The following is a 27,395-nucleotide window of genomic DNA, read 5'->3' as shown; positions in this document are numbered from 1 at the left end:
ACCGATGCGCCACCGTGCGGCCCTGGGGGAAGGTATAGGAGCTTGAAAGGGCGACCAGGTTTAAGAACAGCTTCTTCCCCACTGTTATCAGACTCCTGCACTAGTCCCCTCTTTCACATCCCTAATCCCAGAAGTGCTGACACATACTCTTACCCTTCACCCTACCACATTTATTTATTCCATGATTGTACTTTTTGCACTAAATTTGTCGTTTTTCACCCGTTGTTGCATTTATGGTTGAAATCACCATTACTGTATGTATACTGTTTACCGTATGAACCTCCTGCGATAAGAACTTTCATTGCACACTAATGTAAATGATAATAGACTCATTGGAATCTGAATCTGAACATATAGCTGATTATGTTTAAGGGGCTTGGTTTTATTTTGCAATCCACATTGACAACTGTTAACTTGAACTGTTCAGGCTGTGGTTGGTAACCTAGTTTTCTTCTCAGACAGTCATTTAGGGTTCAGGATAATTTTGCTTTTCCTCCAGCTCTGTGGGTTATGGCATGTCTGATTAGGCCAATGTGGGATGAGCAGACTCTGCCAGAGGTGTGCAAGAGATGTTTGGGTAACATTCGAGCTGTTGTACTCCTCTACTGTGCATACTTGGTTTTTGCATGTTATTGAAAAAATGACACAAGACTCTTCCTGGATAGTTTCCGTCCAGTTTGAGCAGTCAGGGACAGGGATTCAGTTCAGTTCAGTTTAGTTTAGTTTATTGTCACGTGTCCCAAGGTACAGTGAAAAGCTTTTGTTGCATGCTAACCAGCCAGCGGAAAGACAATACATGATTACCATTGAGCCATTGGCAATGTACAGATACAGGATAAGAGAATAACGTTTAGTGCAAGGTAAAGAGGTAAAGCCAGTAAAATCCAATCAAAGATAGTCCGAGGGTTGCCGAAGAGATAGATAGAGGTTCAGGCCTGCTCTCAGTTTACAGTAGGATGGTTCAATTGCATGATAACAACTGAGAAGAGACTGTCCCTGAATCTGGTGGTGTGTTTTTTCACACTTCCATACATTTTTCCCTGATGGGAGAGGGGAGAAGAGGGAATGGCCAGGGTGCGACGCGTCCTTGATTATGTTGCTGGCCTCGCCAAGGCAGCAGGAGGTGTAAAGGGATTCCCATGAGCCGGTAGGATGTTACAGTTTCTGAAGGAGGCTTTGACAAGGGTCTTGAATTATTTTCTCCTGTCCACTTCTATCTCCTGCCGTGACAGAGCTCAGAGTGGGGAGCTTGCTTTGTATCTTTATTTCGGGGCAACAGATGGCACAATGGGCTAAGTGTTCGGCTGGCGACCGGAAGGTAGCCGGTTCGAATCCCGCTTGGAGTGCATACTGTTGTTGTGTCCTTGGGCAAGGCACTTCACCCACCTTTGCCTGTGTGTGAATGTGTGTGAATGTGTGTGAATGTGTGTGAATGTGTGTGAGTGATTGGTGGTGGTCGGAGGGGCCGTAGGCGCAGATTGGCAGCCACGCTTCCGTCAGTCTGCCCCAGGGCAGCTGTGGCTACAGAAGTAGCTCACCACCACCGAGTGTGACTGAGGAGTGAATGAATAATACGATGTAAAGCGCCTTGAGTATTAGAAAGGCGCTATATAAATCCCATCCATTATTATTATTATCTTCCGTTTGAACCAGCATCTGCAGTTCCTTCCTGCACATTTTGTCTGCTCCACTGCAAAATCTCGTCAAGGTATGCCCACTTTGAAAATGTTCTCCTCCTCTCTCCGACGATAGTTCTGCACGCTGCTATCTCTCCACATCATCGTCTATATCTCTTGTTTCCCTTTCCCGTGACTTTCAGTCTGAAGAAGGGTCTCGACCCGAAACGTCACCCATTCCTTCTCTCCAGAGGTGCTGCTTGTCCCGCTGAGTTACTTCAGATTTTTGTGTCTATCTTTAGGAATCTGGTGTCGGCTGGGCATCGGTGTACAAGATGCAACCTGCCCAGTAGAGCCAGATGAGTGTAAATACAGTCGAATCGTAGTCTGTGTAGCTTCCCAGTCCAGTTCTTTCTTGCACACTCCTGCAATTCTGCTGCCAGCATCAATCCTCTCCCTCATAACACTGATGTTTACGAAACACAGAACATTCAGCTCTCTTCACCCAGCCACACCAAATCACCAATTCCTGGGTAATAATTATCATAGTTGAAGCTGCCCACCAACTTGCAGCTGAATTGAAACAGGGGTGGTCATAAAGTCATAAGGAATAGGAGTAGAATTAGGCCATTCAACCAATCTACTCCACCATTCAATCATGCCTGATCTATCTCTCCGTCCTCACCCCATTCTCCTGCCTTCTCCCCATAACCCGTCACACCTGTACTCATCAAGAATCTATCTATCTCTGCCTTAAAAAATATCCACTGACTTGGCCTCTCCAGCCTTCTGTGGCAAAGAATTCCACAGATTCACCACCCTCTGACTAAAGAAATTCCTCCTCATCTCCTCCCTAAAAGAACGTCCATTAAATTCTGAGGCTATGACCTCTGGTCCTAGACTCTCCCACTAATGTCCCCATTGGCCTAACAACAGCAGGCTCCCTCAATCGGCAAAGGGTTTCTATGATTCCCAGAGCTGATGACGGCAACGTAAGGCATATGTCATCAAGGTCTTAATGTTGTGGTTTGAAATGTTTACCTTTGCTATTTACATCTCCAGGCACACCTTAGTTAGAAACTAGACAGCTAAGTATTGGGATAACAGACTACACAGATCACATAATTTGGCCTGGTGAGTGTATACATGAACATATATAAGCGTTGATATTTACCAAGGAGCATTCTCTCGAAGACCTTCCCTATGTTCACGGCATTTATAAAATATGAAGTGCAGGATCAGGTTATATGTTATATTTTCATTCAACGCTGTAGACGAACCCTTCAGTCCTCAGTCAACCCTGTCAGTCCATCTCCCTACTAATTTTCCAGTTTTCTTTAATTTTCTTTTACATGCCAAATGACATCGCCCCCCCCCCCCCCCCCCCCCCCCCCCCCCAATTTTCCTGTCACACGCGTAAATGAGTAATTTACAGAAATAAATAAACCTACTAAACAGCACAATTTTGTGAATGTGGGAGGAAACCAGAGCACTCAGGGTAAATCCATGCAGCCTTAGCAGAAAACATACAAACTCCACTTTGGTGGTCAGGCATGATCCTCGGCTGCTGGTATAAAGAAGTGGTAGTGGCACTACCTGCTGACGAATTGCAGCGTCCTTTCAGATATAGTGTTCCTACTCTAAAGTATAAGGATTATTTCTTGGCCCTGCACTGTCCCTGGTAGAGGAATGGGTTTTGAGCTGTTCATGGCTGAGTGATCATCTCTTGTTCCGCCCGATGAATCTGTGGAATGGGTCTTAATGAAGGTCTGGACCCACCCTGCACTGCAAACCCGCCTAGAAGTTTGTTAATTTCCTGAGGATGTGTCTGTTCTTAGTTCATCTTGTGAACTCCTTCTGTGCTGAGTCAGTCAAACACCAACAGTGGAGATTCAGGAATGGCTTTTGAATTGTGAAAGAAATGGGTCGCTGTACAATAAGGCTACTGTTTGTGGCGTGTACACACTTAGGTAGCTTTGCCTTTATCTCAGGTGTGGAGAATTGGACATTTCTGCAGGAAGGTAAGCTGATTGATAACTTGTTAAATGTTTGAATGCATATTAGGCATCTGCAAAGGATTTGCATCTTGGCAACAAACCACTATAAAGTTCTGCCATAAAGTTTCCGTTCAAACCACAAGAAAGAACTAAATTTGTTACTAGTCAGTTTCGTTCCACTGTAAATCTTTTAAAACTATTAATGTTTCTCACATACGTTATTTGCAGTGAAAACATCTGAAAAAAATACTTTAAACCATAAAATAGTTTTTAGACTGATATCCAAACTGACAACAAAGACATTTAAAAAGATACATTTTATATAGAGTTTATAATACTATAATATCTATTCTTAACAAAATAGTTTGATGCTTCAAGGTGCACCAGTGCCAAATAAGACTCTTTTTGTCTTTAAAATGAGCAAATAAACCAAGTTCCTTGTCCATTGGACTAATTAGATCCTGAGACATGACAAATTGCAGGTGAATTATTCACAGTATCCTGGTCAACATTTAAACTTTAATCAAGATCAATTAAACAAATAGATTATCTGGTTTTTAACACATTCCACACTGGGATTTGCTGTTTATAAAATATATGTCAGCATATTTTCTAAATTATAACATTGAAACTGTTTAAATTGGTAGTAAAATGAATTTGGATATCCTAAGGTCAGGACAAACACAATAGGTATAACTCTTAACTAACATGTTAACTAACAAATGTTTACTTTAAATCATGTCAAACTGTACAGGCCAATAATTGATTAATTGATTAATTGATACTTTATTATCACATGTGACGTGTCACAGTGTAATTCTTTGTTTCGCATGCCATACACAAGGTATGCAAAGAGTCGCCACGTATAGGGTGCCGACACGGTTATAAAGTGTTCAATGTAGTCCCAATGGTCCCTCTTCATTTTCAAGGTGCCACCCACCCCCCCCCTTCCCCTCAAACCCAGTCCCCTTTGTTCTCAGCGGCATAATAATTGTAACATCTTATGTCCAATAGTATTTTTATTTTAAATGATTCTGAATATGCTTCAATTACTAATGGTCTCTTTTAATTTACACAAGGTTGGTTCCCTTTGCAGGGAGACAAGATTTAAAAACCTTAAATAATGTGGATAAGATAAATCCAGAACTTTTACCATACAGGTAGAACCAAATAACCATATAACAATTGCAGCACGGAAACAGGCCATCTCGGCCCTTCTAGTCCGTGCCTTTTATCAGAAATTGAACTTGATAAGCCAGAAATTGAACCATTGAACTTTTATCAGAAATATTGCATCGAAGGACATAAATAGAATGTATGAACATTGTTTACAATAATCCATTAATTTGAGAATCGGAAATAGTCTTTAATGAAACTTCTTCAGAACATTAATTTTCTCAAGTTGGTGCCTCGTGGCGTTTTGTTACAAGTAAAACAAATAAGCTATGCTATTCAAATGCAAACACAGCCCATTGTGTTCCCAGAGTTTTTCCTAATGAGGAAGAGTGTTGACTTTTCTACAATGTCGGCCAATCTTCTATCAAATTTACGGCAACAATGAAGAGATGAAGAGAATGTTGGTGGGTTAGGTGCCCTAAGTATGCACCTCACTACATCTGGGATGAATAATTGGGAATAGAGGGAGAATTGGTTACAGTGCAAATATGGCAAGAATTAAGGGAATTGAGAACTATAGGACATAGGTTTATGGTGAGGGGTAACTTTTTTTACACAAAGGGTGGTGGGTGTATGGAACGAGCTGCCAGAGGAGTTAGTAGAGGCAGGCACTATTGAAACCTTTAAGAAGAATTTAGACAGTTACATGAATAGGATAGGTTTGGAGGGATATGGGCCAAACACAGGATGGTGAGACTAGTGTGGATATGGCATGTTGGTCGGCGTGGGCAGGTTGAGCCGAAGGGGCTGTTTCCATGCTGTATGACTTTATGAATGAGATCGCCCTGTAAACCAGTATAGATTCAATGACTGAATCATGCAGAAATTCAGTGAAAAAAAATCAGCTGGGTTATAAAACTTGCAACTAATCTGATCCGAAGTTAAACACAAAGTGCTGGAGTAACTCACCAGGTCAGACAACCATCTGTGGAGGTATCTTGGTCAGCATGGACAAGTTGGGCTGAAAGGCCTGGGCTTCGTGCTGTATGACTCTATGAATCTATGTTTATGATGTTATCTCAACCCTTCAGATTTCCAAAAGGCAAATTAAGCTAAGTCTGCCCCATAATGTCCCAGAGGTAGTGAGTCCCAATTAGTTGCCCTTTTCCTATCTCTGACAGCAGATAAGGTCTGGCACGGTGGCGCAGTGTTAGAGTTGCTGCCTTGCAGCGCCAGAGACCCGGGTTCAATCCTGACTATGGATGCTGTCCGTACGGGGATTGTACATTTTCCCCATGACCACACAGGTTTTCTCCAGATGCTCCAGTTTCCTCTCACACTCCAAAGACGTACAGGTTTGTAGGTTAATTAGGTTATGGAAAACTGTAAATTGTCCTTAGAGTGTGTAGGATAGTGTTAGTGTACGAGGATCGCTGGTCGGCAGGGACCCGGCAGTCGAAGGGCCTGTTTCTGCGCTGTATCTCTAAACTAAACTAAAAGCATTGTTCCCATGTATTAGCCTGCTGACGTAACATTGTTATTTATTTTAGATTGTATTGTATTGTATTGTATTCAATTTATTGTCATTATCTCATATTAGAGACAACAAAATGATATTGTTCTTTTAGATAATACTAGACTAAGTGTGACCCGTTGGGTCCTGTCCCCTCAACGCGCGGTTGCAGGGGGGGTGGGCGGCCTGCAGCGTCATACACACACTAACCACCCCCTCACACACACACACTAACCACCCCCCACCCACAGACACTAACCACCCCCCACACACACACACTAACCACCCCCCACACACACACACTAACCACCCCCATTGATATTATATTAATATTATTAATTCGCTCCTTTTACCCCATCCCTTGCCCTATCCACTCACGCATAGCCCCTAACTTGGCGCGGCTATAGAGGGAGAAGGAGGGGGTAGAGAGAGCGGGGGCAGAGGCAGACAGAGAGCAGAGGCAGAGGGCAGAAGCAGAGGGCAGAGGACAGAGGGCAGAGGACAGAGGGCAGAGGGCAAAGGCAGAGGAGCAGAGTGCAGGGACAGAGGGCAGGGGCAGAGGCAGACAGAGAGCAGAGGCAGAGGGTAGAAGCAGAGGGCAGAGGGAAAAGGCAGAGGAGCAGAGGGCAGGGACAGAACAGGGGCGGAAGGCAGGGGCAGAGGGCAGAGGCTGAGGGCAGAGGACAGAGGCAGTGGGTAGAGGCAGAGGAGCCCAGCAGCCGAGCGAGCTAGACGAGTCTTTTGAATAACCGGGAGGGGGGGGGGGGGGTGACGTCACTCGCAGCGCGTGGAAGAAGGGCGCACGGAGAAGACCTATTGTGACGTGCTCAGCGAAAGGCAGTGGTTTTTTAATTCAAAGTTCTGTCAGATTTTTGAACATTTTCAGTAATAACTTGAGAAATAAAGCCTGAAATTATCAGATAAGGTGATTTTGGACTCCACTGGAAAAATCTCTACCAGAATATGTAAACATTTTACTGCGAAGATGTGATTACACACAAACACATAAATACACATCCAAGATCAGAGTTTTATAATTATAGAGATATGTGACAATATGAATGCATAATCTGTTTTATTGGTTACCCACAGGCACTTCATCACCTCTGTCACAAGATGAAGAATTGAAATGTTTTACTCGGATGTTAGATGATCTGACCTGTTTCTGGGATGACAACGAGGAAACAAATGACACTTACACGTTCTACTTTAGCACTGAGTATATCATTACATTTATACGTAACTGTGCATTGTGTTGCCAGGGATATCACTGTGTGATGTTGCTGAGTGAATCATAGATTACATTAAGGGCACAGCTGACTAGTCCTTTCGTGGTCAGCACAGTGACGCAGCTGGTAGAGCTGCTGCCTCACAGCACCAGAGACCCTGCTTCACTTCTAACCTCGGGTGCTGTCTGTGTGGAGTTTGCATGTTCTCCCTATGACCGTGCCGGTTTCATCCAGGTGCTCCAGTTTACACACACATCCCAAAAAAAAGTATGGATTTGTAGGTTACTTGGCTGCTGTAAATTTCACCATGTGTGTGCATGAGAGAGTGGGATAACGTAGAACTTTGTGTGACCGAGTGATCGGTGGTCGGCATGGACCCGGTGGGCTGAAGGGCCCGTTTCTATGCTTTATCACTAAACCAAATTAGATTTGCCTGCTCCATTTGGCAGCCGGCACAGTTAAGGGCCTGTCCCACATCCACGACCTAATTCACGACCTCTGTCGAGTTTGCCCTGGACTCATACTCACAGCGTGGTCGTCACGAGGTCGTAGGAGGTCGTAGGTAGGTCGTGGCAGGCTGTGGTGCTAGTCGTATGTACTCGTGGCATCAAGTAGGTTGGGGCGTTTTTTCTACCATGATGAAAAATGTCCACGAGAAAAAAACGTTGTGAATTAGGTCGTGAAAGTGGGACAGGCCCTTTACAGTAGGGATCACACCACTGTATTTAGCTCTTTAATTGTAACATTATCTGTATTGATGATCGGTGGAATCTTACTGATCAGATTTTGCTGGTTGATTATCCCTCAGCTTTGTGTTCGGTGTAATTGCAAAACTTCAGAGAAAATATCCAGCTTTAACCATGTTTTGCACATAACAGGATAATTAAGAACTGGTGCAGCAACCTTTCTTTAGAAACCTATCAGTCGTATCTTTGAATGCAAAGGTATAAAAAATGTGATAGACCTGAAATAGAAAATCCTGACATGAAACACAAAAATCCACCAAATTACCGTGATATATGCAGGGGTACGAGGTGTATTTTGACAGAACATCGCATAGGGCAATTTGGATTTTGTTTCATAGTTTAAAATGATAACATGTCAAATGAAGATAAGATTATTGTCATATACATGTATAGTGAGGTACAGGTATACTGAAAATCTTGCTTGCAGCAGCATCACAGGCTATAGATTCAGACAACACACAAAAACACACATTATACAAGACAGTGCAAAAAAAAGACTGCAAAAACAAGACATTAATGCAAAATAACAATCAGAAAAACGGTAGATCATTGAATCAGAGCAGATGATTCAGTGGAATTAGGCAAGGTATAGAATAGTGATATGATATCACCTGTTTTAAACTATTTCACAACCACAATAATAGTGATCCCAAATGAGTTCGTTTTCTTGCAAGCGTAAGGGAGCGTTGTCTGTAATGTTTATATTCTCAAACTTGTCAAACATATGTATCATTGAATGAATACAGTTGGTCTCTCTTTGAGATGGGAGTGAGATTTTACTTCTGTAATCTGATAAAGTTCCCCCAAATGTCACTCTGATTATGTTTTTTTTTACAGACAAAGAATGCAGCAGCAATGTCACACAACCTCGTACAGGGTCCTCCAGAGTACAATGCGACATGTTTGTGCTATCCCGGTAGAGGATATTGTGCTCTTTCAGCCACTTAACATTGAAGTAATTGAATCATTTTCCAATGTATCGAAAATCAGTCAATATGTATCTATTGAATCAGTAGGTGAGTGACAGTTTATCCCATACTAATTTTTCACCCACAGCCGATAGTTTGCATCTGAACTGAGAGCAGTGAATTGTCTTACCAATATATTGTCAATGGCACAAATCGTAAACTTAAAAAATTATGCTTATTTTCTCTTTCCCAAGTTTACGATCTCTTTAGTCTCATAAAATTAGCCAAATGAATAGTCAATAGTCAATAGCGCTTTATTTGTCGCAGAAACTGTACAGTGAAATTATGTTTGCATATATTACACATGCGGTTGCCGACAGTATTGGCGCCATTATCCAAAGTCCAAAGTCCAATCGGCCCACGCGCTCAGAGAACTGGAGCAGTTTCCGCAAACCTAGTGTCCGTCTCCTCGCCGAGGCCAGCTTTCCTTATGTCCCGGGGGCACCTGTAGGTGCTGGAGGCATTAGTCAGGTTCACCCCGCTAACGTTCCTTGCCCCTCGCATCCAACTTCTCCAGCTCCCTCCCGGTTACGCCGTCCATGGAGCCTCGGGGCGAGGTCCCACCAACCGCGAGCTTTCGGGGGGAGGGGGTTCCTAGTCCCGCAGGAGACCATAACGGGCAAACTGGGCCTACCAGGAGGGTCCTCCGAGGTTTGTCCATGGAGGGAGAGTCGGGCCTACGTCCCGGCCCGTTGCTTCAATGTGAGTCCGAAGATGGGTCCTGGTCCAAAACGTCCCCTATTCATGTCTTCTAGAGATGCCGGCTGGCCCATTGAGTTAGTCCAGCACTTTGTATCTTATTTTGTTTAGCCAAACACGGACTTCCTTATCAGCCTTCCATAACATCGCTTTTCTTGGGAAAATTGTGTTAGGTTGAGTAACTTCCAATTGCTTCAGAAATCTTCTTTATTCTCTGCTTCCAGTTCTCCTGGATCCACCTTCCAACATCTCAGTTCATTTAAATGGCAATCCACACGAACTCCGCATTGGCTGGGTCCCACCAAGAAATCCCGACATCAATGAATTTCTAATATATGAGATTAGCTACTGGAAGGACAAATCCAGCCCTGCTTCAGCAAAGGTGAGGTAGATTTTACAATAAGGAGGACATTCACTCATTACGGTGTGCAACGTGGCATCTGAAACAAAAGCCACGGCAGTGTTGGCAATCATGCCAAACAATTGTTCCTGCAGCTAGCTGTGAATTCCGCGTAGCTTAGTTAACATATATTTAACACATACTAAAAAAACAACAAAGAAGGAAGGGATGAGACAGACTGTTGGCGAGGCAGCCATTGCTGGAGCTACCCGGTGGACTACCCAACCCGAAACGTCACCCTTTACTTCTCCCCAGAGATGCTGCCTGTCCTGCTGAGTTACTCCAGCTTTTTGTGTCATCTTGGTTCTATTTCTCAGTCGAAAAATGAATAGTCTTATTTGTCATCACTGCTTGAAGCACCCAACTCTTTAATCAAGAAAAGATTAAAGTATTATAAACTCTTGATAACATTGATCTTTGTAAATGTCTTTGTTGTGTGTATGTGTGTGCGTGCATGAGTGTGCATGTTCAACGGTGTACACATGTTCAGGGATTGTACAGTGTTTATGAGTGTATGTGCTGTAAGTACGTATGCATGTGTGTGTGTTTAAGTGTGTATGGCGGAGAGGGTAGGTTATGGTGTATACAGCGGGGCAGATCAGTTTTAGTCTTGTATTGGTCTAAGACGGAGCTTAGAGTAAAGGCTAAGCAAAATATGATATATTTGAAAATACAAGCACCTTGTGTTGTATGAGTGTTTGATTTATGTGTTTTTGAAAATCCACAAGTTCCTTTAACACCAAAGCCTGACTTACGTGTTGGTATATTCGGTATAACATGCTCAAATTTACTGCTGACATAGTCATATGAATGTTTAATATACGCATTTTTAAATTGCAAGCCACTTTTCAAGCACTTAACACCCGCATAAAACGCAAGGTGCCTATACATAGATTTTAAAATGCACCATTTAATTTCATGAAGCATTGGAGAATTCATAATAGTTCATCAAGGTTTTGGTGATTTCAACCAACTCCCTTAAACCATTGCAACATCCCACAACAATGGTACTAGTGTTGTAAAACCTGATTCTTCTCCTCCTCCTCCATCCCCTTAACAGACGGCACAGTGGTGCAGCAGTAGAGTTGCTGCCTTACACCCCAGGTTCAATCCTGACTACAGGTGCAGTCTGTAAAAAGTTTGTACATCGTGTGGGCTATCTTTTGGTGCTCCAGTTTCCTCCGACATTCCAACGACGTGAAGGTTTGCAGGTTAATTGGTTTCCGTTAATTGCCCCAAATGTGCAAGGATGCGGAACAGGGATAACCAAACTAGTGTATGGGCCATTGTTGGTCAGCGTGGACTTGGTGGACCGATGGGCCTGTTTCCACGCTGTATCTCCAAACTAAACTAAACTGAACAGTCTGAAGAAGGGTTTCAGCCCGAAATGTTGCCTATTTCCTTCGCTCCATAGATGCTGCTGCACCCGCTGAGTTTCTCCAGCAATTTTGTCTACCCTAAACTAAACTGAACCTTTGTCCTGTGATGGAGCAGAGCTTGATCCAAGTGGGTTGGGTTTAAAGTCAAGTTATCACTTCCCCGGTGCCCATTTAATAACAATTACATTTCTTCTTTCAGAGTGTGACTGTCGGTATCAAACAGCATCATGATCTTCGAGATCTAAAGGCTGGAATTAGGTACATGGTACGCCTACGCACCAAACCTGATGGCATTTCATTTGATGGCTTCTGGAGTGCTTGGTCCGATACAGCATCAGCTGTAACTCCCTTTTCCTCAGGTGATTTTAAACCGAATCACTTTCAGCCGTTAACTCATTGTTATAACTCCAAACACAGCTTTAAAACTGACGAACAGACTTGCTCATGAAAAGCTACAGTATTTCCAAGAGGGAACACTCACATATTGTATGACTAAAATAATTGCCATTATGGCTTCCTATTAGCTATTAGCCTTCAGTGTAAAATGTAAATTATTTCAAGTGTGACTTGTGTAACTTGTGAAAGAGTAACAAATGCTTTTTCCGTACATCGTGCTATCTGTCTGGCTGGTGACTGGGAGCTTCTTTTCTCATTGCATACCAGATGAGATAAATCTTCGCTGTTCAAGCCCTGACCTCCAATTTATAACCTGCCAGTGGAAAGTGAACAAAACGGAGGCCGGCACTCAGTATCGTCTCTACTATCAAACAAGGTAATTGTGATGATCAAATGCGAAACATTGATGGTCTTGTTGGGGGATGGAGGAGAGGGTTGTGGAATTGGGGAGGCAGGGGGGTATAGGATTTGAAGGGTTGTTGGGTGCAAGGTAGAAGATTTGTTCGAGTAAAAAAATTATAACCCAATAGGACCACGAACGATCCAAACCCAACACAAGCCCAAGTGTTTGTAATTTTTTCGTTACCTAACGTCACCTGAATCATTTGCAGAAGAGCAAAAAAAATTGTTATGTGGCACAAAGATTGTATGGATCATGAGTCATAGAGTCATACAGCATGGAAACAGGCCCTTACATCCAACTTGCCCATGATGACCATGATGTGCCATCTATACTAATCCCACCTGACCACGTTTGGCCCATATCACTCTAAACCTCTCCTGTCTATGTACCTGTCCAAATGGCTTTTAAACATTGTTACAGTACATTATAATATCATTATATGAATAAAGGACAAATGCCATCCTACAAAGCCAACCATCCCAAACTGGATAAAACTATTGAGCTAGCCCAACATGTCATAACCTGACCATATAACCTAACCTTCGAGGGACGACAGATGGCACAATGGGCTAAGTGTTCGGCTGGCGACCGGAAGGTGGCCGGTTCGAATCCCGCTTGGAGTGCATACTGTCGTTGTGTCCTTGGGCAAGACACTTCACCCACCTTTGCCTGTGTGTGAATGTGTGTGATTGTGTGTGAGTGATTGGTGGTGGTCGGAGGGGCCGTAGGCGCAGAATGGCAGCCACGCTTCCGTCAGTCTGCCCCAGGGCAGCTGTGGCTACAGAAGTAGCTTACCACCACCGAGTGTGACTGAGGAGTGAATGAATAATGCGATGTAAAGCGCCTTGAGTATTAGAAAGGCGCTATATAAATCCCATCCATTATTATTATTATTATTATTATAACCTGTCATATCCTGATACACAAACCCAGGGTTGAGCTATTAGGCACCAGCTGGAATGCTGGAACATGTTTACCTTCTTCTTGGCCACCATTCGATAAGATCATGACTGATCTTTAGACCTTAGACTGTAGAGATACAGCGTGGAAACAGGCCCTTCGGCCCACCAGATCTGCACCAACCAGTAATCACCCCTACATTCTGGGGACAATTTACAATTTTACTTACAAACCTGTACATCTTTGGAGTGTGGGAGGAAATATGGGAGCACCCAGAAAAAAACCCATGCAGTTACAAGGAGAATGTACAAACCTCCAGCTGGCTTTCTCAGTCATTTCAAAAGGGACTTTAAGGAATTAGAATATCCAGTTAAAATCTTCACCATTTGAACTGCAGGCCACAACATGTATGGGGCTGCACTTTAGGTCACCAATGTGGAAAATGTGGCAAATGTTCAAGTGATCAGTCACACCGTGGTCAGTAAAGAACACCATGTCTTCGTCTCAACTATAGGACGTTCTCTTTATAGTCACCAGCAGGTGGGCTTGCAGGGTATGAATACATATTTTATGCTCAGACACTAAGCTCACATACATCCAAATTGGAGAAGAGCAGAAGGGCGGCACGGTGGCAGAAGGGCGAAACCAAGATCTTTGGTTTCCCCCCACACTCCAAAGACATACCGTATGTAGACGTATGTAGGTTAATTGGCTTGGTGTATGTGTAAATTGTCCCTAGTGTGTGTAAATTGTCCCTAGTGTGTGTAGGAGAGTGTTGATGTGCAGGGATCGCTGGTCGGCACGGACCTGGTGGGCTGAAGGGCCTGTTTCCACGCTGTATCTCTAAAACTAAGAACTAAAAAAAGCACAATGGCAACCAAAAGGACGACCATTATATATCAGAATGACATGAAAAAGAGCGAAAAGAATATCAAGAGTGTATTATAGAAATGGTTATGCAAATTCTGTATCTTTCCACCTAGATAAAGAGCTTTATTTCCATTTTCTAATATACGTCCAATTATCAATTAATTGTATTTGTAACAATTTGTAACATTTCCTATGTTACAATTCACAAATTAAATAAGAGAATGCAGACCAGAAGAGTGGTGGCACTCACTAACTTTCTCAAAGATTCAATTTCCAGGAATTAATTTAGCCGATTATTTATTTTTCTGACAGGCAGGTGGAGTGGAAAATATGCAGTAACCAAAGAAATACAACTGCTGGCGATGATATCACCTACCATTGTACAATTGCAACATCAGAAGTTAATAAGACTGTTGTTATAATCAACGCATCCTATCCACATCACATACAGACATTTTATAAAAAACCTTTCAGGACTGAAAATATTGGTAAGTAAGAGAGGATTAGTTACCATAGATACATTGCTTTATGTAGACACACCTGTCTACACTACACATAATTACAATCATTCTGTGATGTCTCTGTTGTTAGAAACTTCTCACCCCCTGCCAGAAAACATGTACGCCAATGAAATGGAGTAAGCTTGCTTCTGGAACACACCCAATGTTTTTTTCAGCAAAAATAAAGAGCTTGACTCATTTCAGATGCTGCTGACCCACCGAGATACTCCAGCAGTTTTTTTTTTTCATTTGTAGTACCTTTCATGACTGTAGGACATTCTAAAGCTCTTTACAGTCCATTTACTCTTATAGAGTAGGAACTGTAGTGATCAGTTTGCACACAGGGAAATCACTTTAAAGTTTACTTTAGACTTTAGAGATACTGCGTGGAAACAGGTCCTTCGACCCACCGAATCCGCGCCGTACACTAGCACTATCCTACACACGAAGGACAATTTACAAAAGTTCAATTAACCTACAAGCCTGCACGCCTTTGGAGTGTGAGGGAAACTGGAGCACCCGGAGAATACCCAGGTGGGTCACAGGGAGAACATACAAACTGTACAGACAGCACCCGAGGTCAGGATTGATCCCGTGGTCTCTGGCGCTGTAGAGCAGCATCTCTACCGCTGTGCCACCGTGCCACCCCTTACGTAGTCACAAATTTTGCAATTCACTTATTGCTTCTTGATAAATGCTTCCTTCTCTGGCAATACAGTAAAACCCATATATATCCTGTTCCTTTACTTCAGTCCGTCCTGATCCCCCGAGAATTGTGAAGATTGATATCAGCACCACCGGTGGGAATCTACGTCTCTTTTGGGAACCACCAATTAAGAAGTTGCAGAATCAAATGGTTTATCAGATCAGATATTCTGAGGAAAATGGCACAGGATGGAAGGTGAGTGGATCATTTTCCAGGTAACATTTCACTTCCCTCAAATGGGCTGTTAGTCATAGAGTCGTGCATTGTGGAATCAGGACCTTCATCCAACTCATCCATGCTGAGCAAGATGCCCCATCTACGCTAGTCCCGTTGATCATTAACAGGATCAATGTAGGATTACTAGATTTAGTTTAGTTTTGTTTAGTTTAGAGATACAGCACGGAAACAGGCCCTTCGGCAGGCCGAGTCTGCGCCGACCAGCGATCCCAACACACTAACGCTATCCTACACTGGGGACAATTTACAATTTTTACCGGTCAAACTCCATACAGGCAGTACTCGCATTCAGGATCGAACCCGGGTCTCTGGCGCTGCAAGGCAGCAACTCTATCGTAGCGCCACCTTGCCGCCCTTAACAATAGCAAATAGTCCAGTGGCACTTTAAGAGAATAGGCATCCAAACAGTAAGTTTCATCACTTTGTACTCCCTCGTATTCTGAAAACTGGGATGCTGGAGGGCCCAATCTCAAAATAAAATGTGGGAATAGATTATTTTAAGTCCCATGAAAGTAGTGCCTGATGCCCTTGCAATTTTGGAAAATATCTATTGGACATTGTAGAACATAGTGCTAAAAATTGATTTAGGTTCACAGGGATATGGGCCAAGTGGGACTAGTGTAGATAGGACATCTTGGTCGACATCTTGGTTGGAACGTTGGTCCAGAGGGCCATTTTCCAATCTGTATGATTCTATGACTCTATGAATTGGGGGACTTAAGTTGTAGTTCCATCACAAACCTGAGGAGTGCGCTGATGAACACTATTTCCAGCACTGACCTTCTTAGTTTCCAACAAAGCAGTTAATTAGTCATTTTGAACAAAAGTCCCAACCAGAAACGTGGTAGGCCCATTTTCCTCCACAGATGTTGCCTGTCTCACTAAGATCCTGTAGCTTTTTGTATTTTGCTCAAGATTCTAAGAACTGCAGTCTCCTGTGTCTCCACAATGGTAAATAGGATGTAATATGGTGCCACCTTGCTGCAGTAACGACAAGACAAATATTTTGAAAAGGAGAAAGGAACAAAGCAAAAAATATTGTTAAAAAAGAACGTGCTTGAAATGCTCAGCAAGACAAGCAGCATTTGTGGAAAGAGAACAAATTTACCATTGAACTTTCATCACGACTGAAGTAAGAAATAAAACAAGTTTTAAGTTGCAGAGAATGTGCTGAAAGTCAGGTAGAACAAAAAGGCACTTGAGAATATAGACCAGAAGCAGCTGAGATACTCAAACAGTGATGGGGCTGACTGAGAGACAGAGGTATAAAACTTTAGACTTTAGAGATACAGTGCGGAAACAAGCCCTTCGACCCATGAGTCCCCGCAGACCAGCAATCACCCCGTACACTAGCACTATTCTGATTGAACTGACAAGCAACTGGAAGGTCAATGAATTGAGTAATAATGAGAGGGAATGTAGTCAAGATAGTGTACAATTTTGTGGACTCAAGAAACTGTAGATGCTGGTTTATTGAAAAAGGCACCAAGTGCTGGAGTAACTCAGTGGGTCAGGCAACATCTCTGGAGAACATGGATAACTAGGTATGGGAGGCACAGTGGCGCAGCAGTAGAGGTACTGCCTTACAGCACCAGAGACCCGGGTTTGGTCCTGACTAAGGGTGCTGTCTGCACGGAGTTTGTATGTTCTCCTTGTGACCATGTAGGGTTTCTCCGGGTGCTCCGGTTTCCTCCCACACTCCAAAGACGTGCGGGTTTGTAGGTTAATTGGCTTCTGTAAATTGTCCCTAATGTGTAGGTTAGATCAGGTGTACGGTGATCGTTGGTCAGCGTGGACTTGGTGGGCTGAAGCGCCTGTTTCCATGCTGTATCTCTCAAACTAAACTAAACTAAAACTAAACAAGGTCTGAAGAAGGATCCCGACCTGCAACGTCGCCTATCCATATTCTCCAGAGATGCTGGCAGCCCTCTGAGGTACTCCAGCACTTTGTGTATTTTTTTTGTACTACATCAGTGGATCACACTCAGCCTTATGATCAACATAGGCAGGGAAACTAAAGATCAGTTTGGACCATGCGCAAAATTTCATGAATTTTTTTTCAGACACTACATATCCAAAAGCCATTGCACAGCGAGCTGTTGGATCTACCCCATGGCAAAACCTATTATATGCAACTCAGAGCCAAACCCAATGGACTCATTTACAGAGGATACTGGAGTAGTTGGTCGGACATTTTCACCGCAACCATTCCAGGCTCGATTGGTAAGTGTGATTGTTGTTCATTACAGTATTGCTGGCATTGTTGTTGACTCTGTTGGGCTGGATTGTCCTGGACCTAAACCCCACACCAGGACACAGGGTCCAACGTAAGGGGCATTCTGTAAGCATTTCTCTTTAATGCTCTTACAGTAAATGATATGTCTCTCTTCAAGTTCAAGTAGTTGAAAGTTTGTTACCCAGGCACCAAAACCACAGAGATGGTACCACAAAGTACAATTCTACAATAAATTAATCTAATCCAATTTCTTGCGAACCCAGGTGACCAGACTCGATCCTGAAGATGTTTGACATCTGCCCCCATCATGAGTGAATGGTTTACGAGGATGTTGTCAGGACTTGAGGACCTGAGCTATAAGGAGAGGTTGAGCAGGCTAGAACTTTATTCCTATGAGCGCAGGAGGATGAGGCGTGATCTTCTAGAGGTGTATATGATCATGAGAGGATAAGACAGGGTAAATGCACAGTCTTTTACCCAGGGTAGGGAATCAAGAACCAGAGGATATAAGTTTAAGGTGAGGGAGGGGGGGAAAGGTTTAATAGGAACCTCAGGGCAACCTTTTTACACTAAGGGTGGAAGGTATATGGAATGGGCTACCAGAGGAGGTAGTTGAGGCAGGTACACTGCAGATACTGTTTAAGAAACATAACGACAGGCACATGGATATGAAAAGTTTGAAGAGATATGGGCCAAATGCAGGCCGGTGGGACGAGTGTAGATGGGGCATGTTGGTCGGAATGGGCGAATTAGGACGAAGGTCTGTTTCCACGCTGTATGACTATGACACTATGAGTGCTTTCGCACACACACCGTGTTAAAGTGAACCTGTATATTCACACCTATTCTAGCTTGGCAAGGTCTCAGGAGGTGAATTCCAATGAGATCTTCGACTCAAAGTTAAAAATATATTGAGCAACAAGTATAAAAGAGGCATATTTTCACGTCTCATGAGGAAAAGATTGTTCAGAGCTGTGATTCAGTCAAAGGCTCTTGAACTTTTTAAATCTCTTTGAAAGGGACTTTAAAAGACTACTGAGAATGGATGAATAAGTTAATAAATGTAAATAAAAACATTTAAAATACTCCCAAAATGCTGCAAAAACATTAAAAGAAGGTAACACAGAAGATTATTTACCATTTTCCACAGGGTTAGTGACTTCTATTTTAGTGACTGAGTTGCTGTTCATACTGCTCCGTTGTCTGGTATGAAGCTAGCTGAGATCTGGATGTGATGTGCACTGTCCTCTCTCTCCAGTATATTAGCGCCCCACTGCTGGTTTCAGTGGTCGAACAGGAGCTCATGTGCATTGATATTGTGCGGGTTTGCAGCATTTCAGCCAAGCTTTCAGGGAAGTCCAGCGTGTGTTGAGGCCTAAAGGGCTTGTCCCACCAGCATGCGACTGCATGCGGCGAGCGCGACCTAACATGGTCGCTTGAGCCGTACGGCCTCGCGGGGCCGGTCCCACTTCGATCGCCAGAGTCGTATGGAGTTGTGCGGGGCTGGTCCGACATCGCGCGGGGCTCTGAAAAACTGACACTGTCTAAAAATCCCGCGCGGCAACGGCCTGTCGGCCCACAGCTGCATTGAGGCCGTACGCAGCGCCTCGACGGGCGTACACAGCGTCTTGATGGCGTACGCCTAGCGCGTGGCGTTGCGCAGTGACGTCACCGCCCGGCGTGCCGTTGCGTGATGACGTAACCGCCCGACGTCCAAATTCAGTCGGCCCACCTCCTGCCCAGCTGATTGGTGAGTATGATGTCGGGACCAGCTCCAGACGGCTCCGCGGTTGGAAGTGGGACCGGCCCCACGAGGCCGTACGCCTCAAGCCACCACGTTTGGTCGCTCTCGCCGCATGCAGTTGCATGCTGGTGGGACAGGCCCTTAAACAGTTGATAGCCAAGGCTTTCAACCTGGAGGTGATAATCTGCCTCTCCTCACACTGAAGATAAATCACTAGAGTATCAGCACACTGTGGATAGTGAGTGTCACTAAATGCAGTACTGATTGGTAGATCATATCAATTAATATGTATTCCAAGCAACCAGCAACAAAGGTCACACGTGACAGCATTCCACTTTTAACTGTGCACAAGCTGTTATATAAATTAATTACCTGCGGGTTTGTAGGTTAATTTGCCTCAGTAAATTGTCCCTAGTGTGTAGGGAGTGGGGGTGGAAGAAAATGTGAGAAAACATAGAATTAGTATGACTGGGTGATTGATGGTCGGCGTAGACGCGGTGGGCCAAAGGATCTATTTCCATGTTATATCTCTAAACTAAACTAAGTTAATCAGAGCGAGTATGTGGCCCCCAGCTACCATGAGACCATTCTCAACGGTAGACAGATGGAGAGGGTTCCTGTTGGCGTATCCACAGGTTACATAAATAAACCTATGCACAGGATTTTGATAAGACTTTCCAACCCGCAGCTAAAGCAACTAAGTTACTATGTTCAACCCATCATAGCACGTAGATCATATCCCTTTACTTTGTTATTCAAAGAAAAACTGACTTTAAATTCAACCTTCAAGTTAACACATCAGTGATTAGCTAATTTGTTCTATGTACCTTCGTTATCTCTTGTTTCTCTCACCCCTGACACTCAGTTTGAAGAAGGGTCTCAACGCAAAACATCACCTATTCCTTTTCTCCAGAGACACTGCCTGACCTGCTGAGTTACTCCAGCCTTTTGTATCCATCTTCAGAGATTAGCTAATCAACTGAAGCAAGGTGGCATGCAATGAATGTTAAAGGTACAATAGCAATGCAGCTGTACACTCTGCCAGTGTCAAGTTTAACACACTTTCCTCCACCAAGTACACTCAAAAACAAATTACTTATCAGTCCTGTTTTTGCTGTATCTGATAAATTTGAGCCTAGAACGGTTTCAGCATATGTTAGTGAATAGTATTGAGTTGAGTTTAGTCTGAAGAAGGGTCTCGACCCGAAACGACGCCCATTCCTTCTCTCCAGAGGTGCTGCCTCACCCGCTGAATTACCCCAGCATTTTGGGTCTACCTTTGAGTTTAATTTGTTGTCAAGTGTACCGAGATACAGTGAAAAACTTATGTTGAGGGTTAACCAGTCAGCGGAAACCCAATGCATGATTACAACCGAGCCATCCACAGTGTACAGATACATGATGGTAAGAAATGCAAGATGGCAAGAGTTGGAGTAGGGATTTAAAAGGGTGGAGCGATTGTAATGTGTGGTTGCAGATCCACTTCTGGGACTAGCACACAAAGAGTCGCCTGGGGCACAATCTTAGATCTTTTTCACTGAATTTCAAAATATTTTTTTGCAAGAAGCTCTGTTTTGCATCTGGTTCTGTATGAATGCAAATAAGCTCTGTCTAATATAACACTCTTTCTCTGACAGGTCCAATGGCAGTCACTCTTGTTGTAGGTGCGGCGCTTCTGTTGGCAATCGCACTTTTCGTGTCCCATCTCCTCTTTCCTAATATATACAGGTATCTGCCAAGACATTTTCATGCAAATCTTAATCAGCCTCTCCAGAACATGGTTATGTTCTGCATGTATAGAAGATAGATAAAACAATGGCATATTGGATAGAGTGGATGTGGAGAGGATGTTTCCACTAGTGGGAGAGTCTAGGACTAGAGGTCTTAGCTTCGGAATTAAAGGAGCTTCTTTTAGGAAGGAGATGAGGAGAAAGTAGACAAAAGTGCTGGAGAAACTCAGCGGGTGCAGCAGCATCTAAGGAGCGAAGGAAATAGGCAATGTTTCGGGCCGAAACCCTTCTTCAGACTGATGAGGAGATGAGGAGAAATGTCTTTAGTCAGAGGGTGGTGAATCTGTGTAATTCTTTGTCACAGAAGGCTGCAGTGGTCAAGTCAGTGGATATTTTTAAGGCAGAGATAGATAGATACTTGATTAGTGCGGGTGTCAGAGGTTATGAGGAGAAGGCGGGAGAATGGGGTTAGGAGGGAGATATAGATCAGCCATGATTGAATGGTGGAGCAGACTTGATGGGCCGAATGGCCTAATTTACTCCTATTCCTTATTATATTATGACCTTATATTTGCTGTATCTCTGAGAGATCTATCTCCCTCTTAAATATAGCCAATGAACTGGCCTCAACTACCTACTGTGGCAGAGAATTCCAGAGATTCACCACTCTCTGTGTGAAAAATGTTTTCCTCATCTCGGTCCTAAAAGATTTCCCCCGTATCCTTAAACTGTGACCCCTTGTTCTGGACTTCCCCAACATCGGGAACATCGCCTGTCCAACCCCTTAAGAATTTTGTAAGTTTCTATAAGATCCCCCCTCAATCTTCTAAATTCTAGCGAGTACAAACCAAGTCTATCCAGTCTTTCTTCATATGAAAGTCCTGACATCCCAGGAATCAGTCTGGTGAATCTTCTCTGTACTCCCTCTACGGAAAGAATGTCTTTCCTCAGATTAGGAGACCAAAACTGTACACAATATTCCAGGTGTGGTCTCACCAAGACCCTGTACAACTGTAGATGAACCTCCCTGCTCCTATACTCAAATCGTTTTGCTATGAATGCTAACATACCATTCGCCTTCTTCACTGCCTGCTGCACCTGCATGCCTACTTTTAATGACTGGTGTACCATGACACCCAGGTCTCGTTGCATCTCCCCTTTTCCTAATCGGCCACCATTCAGATATAAGTCTACTTTCCTGTTTTTGCCACCAAAGTGGATAACCTCACATTTATCCACATTATATTACATCTGCCATGCATTTGCCCACTCACCCAGCCTATCCAAGTCACCTTGCAGCCTCCTAACACCCTCCTCACAGCTAACACTGCCCTCCAACTTCGTGTCATCCGCAAACTTGGAGATGTTGCATTCAATTCCCTCGTCCAAATCATTAATATATATCGTAAATAGCTGGGGTCCCAGCACTGAGCCTTGCGGTACCCCACTAGTCACTGCCTGCCATTGTGAAAAGGATCCGTTTACTCCTACTCTTTGCTTCCTGTCTGCCAGCCAGTTCTCTATCCACATCAATACTGAACCCCCAATACCGTGTGCTTTAAGTTTGTATACTAATCTCTTAAAGCACATGGTATTGGGGGTTCAGTATTGCAAATCACCGCGCTGAAAGGTAACCTAGACCATGATTGCATCTAACTGAGAAGGATCCCGACCCAAAACGTCGCCTATCCGTGTTCTCCAGAGATGCTGTCTGACCTGTTGACTTACTCCGCCACTTTGTGTCTTTCTTTGAGAGATGTTCTTGTAACTTTCAAAAAATGTTACAGCTTTGAGTAATGTAACAAAAAGAATGTCAGAATGGAGCCTAGTCCTATTCAGGAATCTTAGGACAAGGCAAGTGTCATAACAATCAGAAAGCAATCATTCTGGGTCTGTTATTTAAACACCATTTAAAACACATTTGGAAAGCTTCATAGATGGGACAGGTTTAGAGGGATAAGCACCAGGCACGAGCAAATGGGACTCGCTTTGATGTGGCAAGATGGTCGGCATGGAGCAGTTGGGCCGAAGAGCTGGTTTCTGTGCTTTATCACTCAATGACTTGATCATTTATGCTGATGCTGTTGTATCTTTAACCATGCTTACATTTTTTCATGATGGTGACCTTCATTTCCAGTAATATGAAGAAAATACTGTGGCCACAGATTCCAAACCTGGAAAAGCTCCTGGAAGCATATCTCACTGATTTCCAGAAGTACCCCCAAGTAAGATGGTAACTTAGTAATATTAATAATTGAGACACATCAAACTCACTTTTGAGCTTGGAATAAAAATATTTGGTAACTTGTGGTACAATTTGAACTTACATTCACAATGCATGGACAACGATGAATTACTAGAGAAGATGTGAAGTGGTTTCCCTCTATTAAAACAAAAAGCATAATATTGTATTGCAAGAGGATTTCTTTGTTGCAACAAAATATGATTACTTTGTATAAATAAATTACACTGACAGAGTGGTAGAACTGACAATGGGAAAGCCACATGGTCCAACTGATAAACACCATAGAATTGTGGTGAAATAGCAGGTTCTGAGCATAAGGTAGTGAACGAGGCATTAAATATAGTTGGTTTAAAAGGGCAAGGCATTGTTCAAGAGAAATCACACTTGGAGAAATGTGTTCACTTTTAATCACTCCGCTATAGGGATGATGCTTTTGGCTGAAAAGGGAGCAGAGATTTATGAGGATGGTTGCCAGGACTCGAGCTCCAGAGCAAAAGGGAGAGGTTGAGTAGGCTAGGACATTATTCCTTGGAGGCTGAGGGGTGATCTTATATAGATGCATAAAATCATGAATGTAATAGATAGGGTGTATGCATTCCCAAGGAAGGGGAATCAAGACCAGAGTGCATTGGTTTAAAGTGAGAAGGCAAAGATTTAATAGGAACCTGATGGGAAATTTTTTCACACAGAGGGTAATGGGAGTATGCAATGAATTGCCAGATGAAATAGTTGAGGCAGATACAATAGCAACATAGAAAGCACATTTGAACAGTTGCTTGGATAGAAGAATATGGTTTTGAGCAATATAGGGCAAATGCGGGCAAATGGGATCAGCTTAGATGGGGCATCCTGGTTGGCATGGACTAATTGGGCGAAAGGGGTCGGTTCCCATGCAGTATGACTCTTTAACAAGTTCAATTGATTCAATGTGTGGAAAATCTACAGGGAAATCACAATAATGAAAAATTACAATCTTGTAATGTTCCCAGCCTTCGCAACCCACCTTTTACAAACCTGTTGATGATGAGCCTCTCCCTTCGATTGTGGAAATCATTTCCGAAAGAATTGGGAATGATGGCAAGAAATACGTGGAAAAGCAAGAGGACACTTGCCCGAACCGTCGTTCCAGTGAATCCTCCATCACCAAGCTGCCGGGAGGGGAGTCTGATGGTGAAGCTGAACGATCCAACCACAGCAATCAGAACTATATACTTTTGGATCTGCAAGACTCATCGTCTCTTCCTCAGGAAGACACAAGTTTTCACAAGAAGGACAAAACCAGTTCACCTCCTGACTCTCAGTCACAATGGTGCTCTCCTGACCCCGACACAAAGAGTCCTAAAGGACAAGTCAGCTGGAATAAGCAGCTCTCTTCATTGCAACCAGTTAATGCCACCGGCCTCAAGCAACATCAGCCAGCACCATTGGTCAGCTACGATGAGGTGCTCCAGCTCTTGGCCCGCTTGCATTTCCCAGTGCCGTTTGATTATCGATCAATGAATGCCACAGACATTTCAAATCATTCGTACCTCCTGCTTTCCGATTTGGAACCAAATATCTTCACCCAACAGTATCCTCTGATCAAAGACTAAACGTATCCAGTAGCAGGAAAGCAATATAATGAAGCATCGGTGGTGAAAACCGTCAGATAACGCACATTTCTCTTTCTTCCTTGTTTTCTGTTTCAATAGAATTCCCATTTTGTTCCCACAATGTTGTATCAAGCACTGCTCATTTACAGATGTCACTATAAGAACCATTATTCACTATAACAGGATTCACAATGGCAGTTTAGCAATCTGGGCAGGAAGTACCAATGTAACATTTATGAATGATTTTAGTTCCATGATTAATATTTATGTAACACATTTCACTGATATATATTATAAACACTGCAGTGGATTCAGTAGTTAATGTATTGTTATTGTGCAGCTGTGTGATGAACTGATTTGAAGCAATATTAATCATGTAAATATTATTTTGTCTTCTATGCTGGAATTATTTTGAAAAAAAAAGAATGTACATTTCTGTGAGTGTTTTGCCTCAGGCTCTATATTATGCCAGTGTGGAATTTCCCAATTGAATAAAGCATTAACAAAATGTTATCTTAGTAAAAAATAATCTATCTTTGCATACAGTATTCAATCTGGTGTGACCTAAGCAAATAAACATTTCTTATTAGAAGGAGGAAGTTTAATGGAGAGATGTAGGGCAGGTTTTTTACACAGAGAGTGGTGGGGGCCTGGAACGCATTTACCGGGGGTGTTGGAGGAGGCAGATACGATAGTGACGTGTAAGAGGCTTTTGTGTAGGCATATGGAAATGCAGGGAATAGAGGGACTTGGATCATGTACAGGCAGATGAGATCAGTTTAAGTTGACATTATGTTCGGCACAAACATTGTGGGCCAAAGGGCACGTTTCTGTGCCATAGTTATAGAGTGATACAGTATGGAAACAGGCCCTTTGGCCCAACTTGCCCACACCGGCCAACATGTCCCAGCTACACTAGTCCCACCTGCCCCCATTTGGTCCATGTCCCTCCAAACTTGTCCTATACATGTACCTGTCTAACTGTTTCCTAAATGTTAGGGTAGTCCCAGCCTCAACTACCTCCTCTGGCAGCTTGTTCCACACACCCATCACCCTTTGCATGAAAAAGTTACCCCTCGGATTCCTATTAAATCTTTTCCCCTTCACCTTGAACCTATGTCCTCTGGTCCTCGATTCTCCAACTCTGGGCAAGAGATTCTGTGCATCTACCCAATTTATTCCTCTCATGATTTTATATACCTCTATGTTCTATGAATATCTTTGGTGATATTATCTATGGTTCCACCTGCACTAGGAATTACTTTTGCTGTGACAGAATACAGGCCGCCGTCACAAATAGTTTGAATCATCTTGTCGAGGCTCAAAGATGATTTTTTTCCTCTATGTGTGTATTAAGGAATAGGATGGACCACTATTCAGCATGCACAGTTAATCATTTGCCATCATTTAGTGTAATGGCAATTTCTAACTTTTTCCACTTCCAACTTTCCGTTGCAATTACTACACGGGAATGTGAGAGTGATAGTACGCAGACAAAAGAACTAATCTTCCAGTCGTTATTTCCAGCTTAATTGGTTCTTTATTGAATAAGTTGTACAGACAAAAAGATGAACATACCAGACATCTTTATTCTTATACAAATTGTAGCTTTCCATTCTTACTATCTGCTAAGAACTGTGTTCTCCTCAACTCCCGTGGCTGGTCTGATCTGGCCACTCCCTCTCCAACTATGATATATGTAACGCCCATCTACGTATCAAATGCCCTCCCCCAAGCGTTCAAAATAATACTGCTAGAAATATCTAGACAAATAAAGTGAGACACCAATAATTGTATAAGATAGGGACATGACTGAAAATCTATCATCGCTCAACTACAGTCCTTCTCCAATGTGGCTGCTGCAAATGTACCTAATATTGTGCCAGTTGTTGCCATTCTGTGGTATCACATGGCAAGGATTTCATCAATGACTGTGAAGTCTGACTCTTTTGAATTGTTTAGCCAACGGGCCAAATTTCTGATATTTCCTCAGGACAAATATCTGAATGCTATTATTTATTGCTGATGAATTAAATATAAAAGTAGTGCGGTTATGTTTCAGTTGTATAGAGAATTGCTGTGAGACCAGATCTGAAGTACTGTGTACAGTACTGGTCTCCTTATGTAGGAAGCAATGCTAATATGGTGGAAGTAGTCAACCCTAATCCTACCA

General features: G+C 43.1%; 1 protein-coding gene across 2 annotated transcripts; it reads left to right on the top strand.

Annotated features, from left to right (window-relative positions):
- The first annotated feature begins 3,394 nt into the window (after positions 1-3,394).
- mpl (MPL proto-oncogene, thrombopoietin receptor) lies at positions 3,395-25,749 on the top strand. Of its 2 annotated transcripts, none has more exons than XM_033028856.1 (12): positions 3,395-3,637; positions 7,335-7,461; positions 9,055-9,233; positions 10,109-10,266; positions 11,863-12,022; positions 12,327-12,435; positions 14,545-14,720; positions 15,485-15,633; positions 17,739-17,898; positions 21,293-21,383; positions 23,523-23,618; positions 24,620-25,749. In XM_033028856.1, the coding sequence occupies exons 1-12, from the start codon at positions 3,538-3,540 to the stop codon at positions 25,128-25,130; spliced, it is 2,016 nt and encodes a 671-aa protein (XP_032884747.1). In that variant the 5' UTR covers positions 3,395-3,537; the 3' UTR covers positions 25,131-25,749. The 2 variants fall into 2 exon arrangements, with proteins under 2 accessions (XP_032884747.1, XP_032884746.1); XM_033028855.1 differs by having other exon boundaries at positions 3,404-3,637; positions 23,523-23,610.
- The last annotated feature ends 1,646 nt before the right edge of the window (positions 25,750-27,395 follow it).

This window comes from Amblyraja radiata, chromosome 10 (assembly GCF_010909765.2).
Source record: "Amblyraja radiata isolate CabotCenter1 chromosome 10, sAmbRad1.1.pri, whole genome shotgun sequence".
NCBI lineage: Eukaryota > Metazoa > Chordata > Chondrichthyes > Rajiformes > Rajidae > Amblyraja > Amblyraja radiata.
This window is presented reverse-complemented; position numbering and strand designations above follow the sequence as displayed.